This window comes from Miscanthus floridulus, chromosome 1 (genome assembly GCF_019320115.1).
Source record: "Miscanthus floridulus cultivar M001 chromosome 1, ASM1932011v1, whole genome shotgun sequence".
Classification (NCBI taxonomy): Eukaryota; Viridiplantae; Streptophyta; class Magnoliopsida; order Poales; family Poaceae; genus Miscanthus; species Miscanthus floridulus.
This window is the reverse complement of record NC_089580.1, coordinates 165,561,302-165,565,979: the sequence shown is the minus strand read 5'-3', so window position 1 is coordinate 165,565,979 and position 4,678 is coordinate 165,561,302. Positions and strand designations below refer to the sequence as shown.

Sequence of the window (4,678 nt, the reverse complement as noted above, 5' to 3'; positions counted from 1 at the left end):
GTGCCAGTGGTGCCGTTAGCCGTCTGGCTTTGAGCCCTCGGCAGCGGGCTGTCTGGCCGCGAGCGTCCGGCCGCAGACCGCTTGGCCGCGCGAGGCTTGCGAGCCCCGGTTCCATCAACGCGTGCGGGCGCCGACGCAGGTCGGGCGGGCGGGCGTCACCGCTGCACTACGCTGGATCCGCCAGGCCATTGCGAGCGAACTGCCGTCGGGCTGCCTGCCGCTGCGGACGTTGCCGCAGCAAGTGCAAACGTGCGGGTGCGCAAGCACCGCTGCCGGCAGCCTCGACGCCGATGGGAATGAAAAGCATGGTGCCAGTGACCGCTGTTGGGGCGTGCCAGGTGCTGGAGTCGTTCAACGCCGCTACCACGACAAGTCGATGAGTCATGGCCTCGGGCCAGCCGCCGCCGCGGTTGCCGACGACGATCATGCGTGGGCATGGTGAGCTCCCGCAACAATTGCTCCAGAGCGGTCAAATTGGTAAGAACTTTTAATGGAAAATTTCACATATGTTCTTACCGTGAGCATTCGTCCTCAGAAGATTTTCTTACCTGAGATGGAGAACCGTACGTTCTTCTATACTACTTCGCTACGAAGAACAGCATCTTGCCATCTATCGTCTGTGTACTGCTGTACTCGTTCTTCTGTGGCCGAACTCAGTGCAAACGGCGCCGGTAAGGCAGTTGTGCCTCTTGTTCTTCATCTCGTTTGTAGAGCATAGTGCTGATAACGTGTTAAGTGAATGTAAATGAAAGATTCGGAAGAACTGTATTTTTCATTGATCTCTGAAGTATATTTATATAAGTGAAGGGTGTGTTGAAGGGACACAACTGTTCACAAAGTATATACTCTTTGGACTAAAACTAACTATTTAATCATATCCACTAATCATGTAATTGATGCATGAGATCACTCGCGAAGAGATTTCTGTTAGTCTGTAGGTGTCGTTTCACAACAGATACGTCTAGACATCATCCGCTCCTTGTATTGTCGTCCATTTGACGGTCACTGCAGACAAATTACCATGAAATCATTTCATGCATAATAACGAAAAAAGACCAGGATTATAAATAGACAATTACAACAATGTCAAACGGCAATCAGAAGCATATATTCAGCGCTCTCATGAACATAAAAAAAAAAACTAAAGGAACATAAAAAATTCACAGCATCTAGCAAAGATCCACTAAAAATGTGCACGACACTAAATGCACACAAACAAGAGGAAAAGGTGCTGCACAAATGCTCAAGTTTGCAAGAGAACCACCATTTCATATTTTGTACTGTCTATTGCAAAACATAAAGCACTGCAGTACCAAGAATTTCTAATTTGAAAACACTGTCATTTACCTCTCCATTAGCCTTCAGTAGCTCAGATAGCAAAGGAGGCTTCGCTTCGAAATCCTTGTCCTTGGCAACTGTTAAGCTAAGCTTCAACAGATAAACAATGCATGTCAGTGAACCTCCTGCACATACACACACAAAGATCAACTCACAAAAGCTAATGATGCTGCCCTTTTTTGCATTTCAACCTTGGTCTCATTTCCCCCGTTCAGCTTCATCTTCTTCTGCAACCTCTGGTTCTTCTTCTGCAACTTATTTTTCCTCTTCCTCTTCTTCTCCAACTTCTTCTTTCTCTTCTTCTCCAACTTTCTCTTCTTCTCCTCATCTGCATTATTGTCCTTTTCACTGTTACTGACTCTAGAAATAGTAAAGACCAATTAAATGTACCAGCAGTGTCCTGAGCCAACTCTTCCTCAAGCTTGGTTAAAAGTGCCGCTGTACATCTGCGGATCTGACGAGAAACGTCGTACCCAGAGACACGAGAGCCTTCAGATATCAAGTACTGATGAAATAACTTAGCCTCGATTGCCAAACCCTTCAAAACATTATTTTACAATTGGTAACAAGAAGCTCGTCAGCATAAAATGAATGGACTACAATTTACGCAAGTAGTGGTAGGTGCAGGCATATGCATACCAACATGGCGCCAGCGACAGCAGCAGCAGATTTAGAACCTTTGTAGAGCATAAGGTTTGAGGCAGACCGTCGGATCTGATTGCCAAAGGCGATCATTTCGGTGGTGTCCCAGTCAGAGCAACCCGTCAACAACTCAAAAATCAGGTCAGCCTCCTTCGCGATACACTTTGGAATCATCATTAACATTTGGTGCAAGAAAAAAGGGGGTTAACATCACGTATTGCTACTAGAATGAGGAACATCACAGTTTGGTGTAGTTTGTAACAGGCATACCACCATGCCCGCAGCTGCAACAGAAGATTCACCCTCTGATCCGATCAGATGCTTTGCATGATTCTTGATATCTTTGCTCAAGTGGATGTCTTCAGGAGTGAGGTAATCTCGGCAGCGCCTGAGAAGCTCTCTCTCAAGCTTGATACACTAGAAAGGATCGATAAGAAGTTAATTAGCAACCGAATCACTAAAACAAATAGGGCATGCCATGATTTGATTTAGGACCTTACTAGGTTGGCTGCAGCATGCAGGTCATTATATTCGGCAGCAACGCCTTCTCCAACTGTCTCAGGCTTCTGTTTGGCACAAAGAATGGCAACTTGGCCAGCATTGCAGATGAAATAGTCCCCGAGATATTTCTTGTAGTCACACCACTCAACCTGAATACTACTGTAGGCCTCCAACCTGTCCCAACCCCAACCTCTCAAGAAGATCTTATACCATGGGGGCAGCAAAGAAATATTAATCAGATTCTATGATATAGTTAGCAGATACTGCGGGAAAGAAACAAAGGCCCATCCAAAAATCTCAAATAGGAGAGACAGATACAGCATTGGCACAGGAGAATTCAAAAGGGCATGCATCTGTCAACAGACTAACTTTGCAGTAAATCAACTAACGATGTCTACTATATATGGTTCCAATCCAGCACCAGCCACATAAGCCAAGCAAATTCGGAATAAATTCCTGACCATAAAAAGACAAATCCGCAGCCACAACCTTAACGAGTGGCGGAGCTCTGCTTCCGGCGCGACTAGTGCCAATAATATCACATAGTTGGATCTCCGCCAGAATAAGAACCTCCCGCTCCTCTCCTCTTCCACGGTTTCTCTCCTGCTCGCCCTCGCCCCGCTCCGGCCGCGCCCCCAAGCCCATACCCCTCACATCCGGCTGCCCACCGCCGCCAGCTCCCGATCAGACACCACCTCTCCTAAAGGCCAATAGACACCGGAACCGCCCGCCATCCCAAACACCGAAACCCTATCCCAGCGGAGACTCGATTGCAGTTAATTATGACCTAGTATCAAAGAAAATGTGAAGAAAACAACAAAGAAATTCGTACCTACGTATCGGACTATATAAGTCGGCGGCACAACCGGATCTGGGTCGACCTCCGCCACATTTTCAATCCACTCCAACGCATAAGATCGACGTCTGTCACCAGGGGGCATATCACCGGGGTAGACGAGGGAAATCTCACCCATCCCAGGGTCAGTTTGGGCTCCTAGCTTCTCTCCGGAAGGAGCGACTTGCATTCTAGGGTTTCTAGATGGAAAGAGGCAGAAGGGAATGGGTAAAGCGAAGGCGGCGGCGTAGACGAGGGAGATGCCGAGCAAGGGGACGGGAGGGGAGGGCGGTCGGGGGGAGGGGAGGCGGCGGTTGGGGCCTTGTGGGAGGCCGGGAGGGAAGGGAAGGGGAGTTAAGTTTTTTTTTTTTTTTTTTTTTTTGGATTCAAAAAGGGTAGTTAAGGTTGGGGATGCCGAGCTGGGCTGGGCTGGTGATTGGGTCCTTGTGATATGCGGTGGTAGGTCCTTATGCGGGAACATAACGTCGCTCGGCCCACGTATAAAATGTCCCAGGTAAAGTGGCCTGGACCAAATTAGTAACAGGCCAGCCCATTGATGTATCATGCGTCTCACCCTCTGCGGCTCGGCGTACCAATCACCTGAGCTTCCGAGCATATGGCACTCGCGCGGTCACGCCCTGTATTAATTTTGGATTCGCCTGATATATCGACGGTTTTAATGTTTTATAGGTCGTTTTGTTTTTTTCTAGATATAATGCATTTACGGTACATCTAGATATATGATGTGTCTAGATATATAATAAAAGTTGTATATTTAGAAAAAACAAAACAACCTATAAGTTGGAACAAAGCGAGTATAATACAAAAATAAATATTATTAGATTAATTATGAAAAACACTTTTATAATAAAATTAGTTGTACAATTTACTATAAAGTTGATTAAAGTTATATTAGTTTGATTTGTATAAATTTCATAGTTCTTTCTTTTGTGGACAGAGGGTGTAACTATTATCGATAGATCCAAACATGGTCTTGGCACGCGGCACCCGCATGTTGCATGTGTGATGCAATGCGAGCGAAGCAGATACAAATATTAAGAGCATCATCAAGAATCTTTCTAAAACCCACTCTCTAAATCATTATTTGGAGAGTCATTTGCATAAAAATCGTTTTCTATATATTTTTATCCTCAAACAGTTTTTTCTATATCTTGTGCACACTCTAGAAGAGCCATTTTTGCTATTTTTGGCTAGCAAGAAATCCAAAATAAAGGATGCCAATATTTGGATAACCACTTAAAAAAGTTGTTGAGGGTATTTTTCTATTAAAACATATACTCATAACAATTAAGAATGATATAAAGAGTCTTTTGAAGATGCTCTAATGCTTAGCCTTCCATG

The 4,678-nt window shown here is 45.4% G+C and overlaps 1 protein-coding gene and 1 long non-coding RNA gene across 3 annotated transcripts; one reads left to right on the top strand and one right to left on the bottom strand.

Moving 5' to 3' along the window:
• The first annotated feature begins 6 nt into the window (after positions 1–6).
• Positions 7–768, top strand: LOC136500835 (uncharacterized). The gene is made up of 2 exons (XR_010770107.1): positions 7–438; positions 536–768. It is a non-coding gene; the product is annotated as an uncharacterized lncRNA (long non-coding RNA).
• A 101-nt stretch (positions 769–869) lies between these two features.
• Positions 870–3,605, bottom strand: LOC136500820 (uncharacterized). Of its 2 annotated transcripts, XM_066496282.1 has the most exons (9): positions 3,314–3,605; positions 2,971–3,231; positions 2,481–2,684; positions 2,251–2,397; positions 1,978–2,142; positions 1,729–1,876; positions 1,530–1,666; positions 1,348–1,428; positions 870–1,005 (listed from the first exon to the last, which is right to left on the bottom strand). In XM_066496282.1, the coding sequence occupies exons 2-9, from the start codon at positions 3,124–3,126 to the stop codon at positions 1,003–1,005; spliced, it is 1,041 nt and encodes a 346-aa protein (XP_066352379.1). In that variant the 5' UTR covers positions 3,127–3,231; positions 3,314–3,605; the 3' UTR covers positions 870–1,002. The 2 variants fall into 2 exon arrangements, with proteins under 2 accessions (XP_066352379.1, XP_066352370.1); XM_066496273.1 differs by lacking the exon at positions 3,314–3,605 and having other exon boundaries at positions 2,971–3,304.
• Positions 3,606–4,678: the final 1,073 nt, after the last annotated feature.

Excerpts from the sequence above, each read along its gene's own strand:
- LOC136500820 (XM_066496282.1), bottom strand. The coding sequence starts at position 3,126 with ATGGGCTTGGGGGCGCGGCCGGAGCGGGGCGAGGGCGAGCAGGAGAGA. Across the intron at positions 2,398-2,480 it reads TGCATGCTGCAGCCAACCTA|TGTATCAAGCTTGAGAGAGA; the intron begins GTAAGGTCCTAA and ends GATCCTTTCTAG. Across the intron at positions 1,667-1,728 it reads GTTGGCTCAGGACACTGCTG|ATGAGGAGAAGAAGAGAAAG; the intron begins GTACATTTAATT and ends ACAATAATGCAG.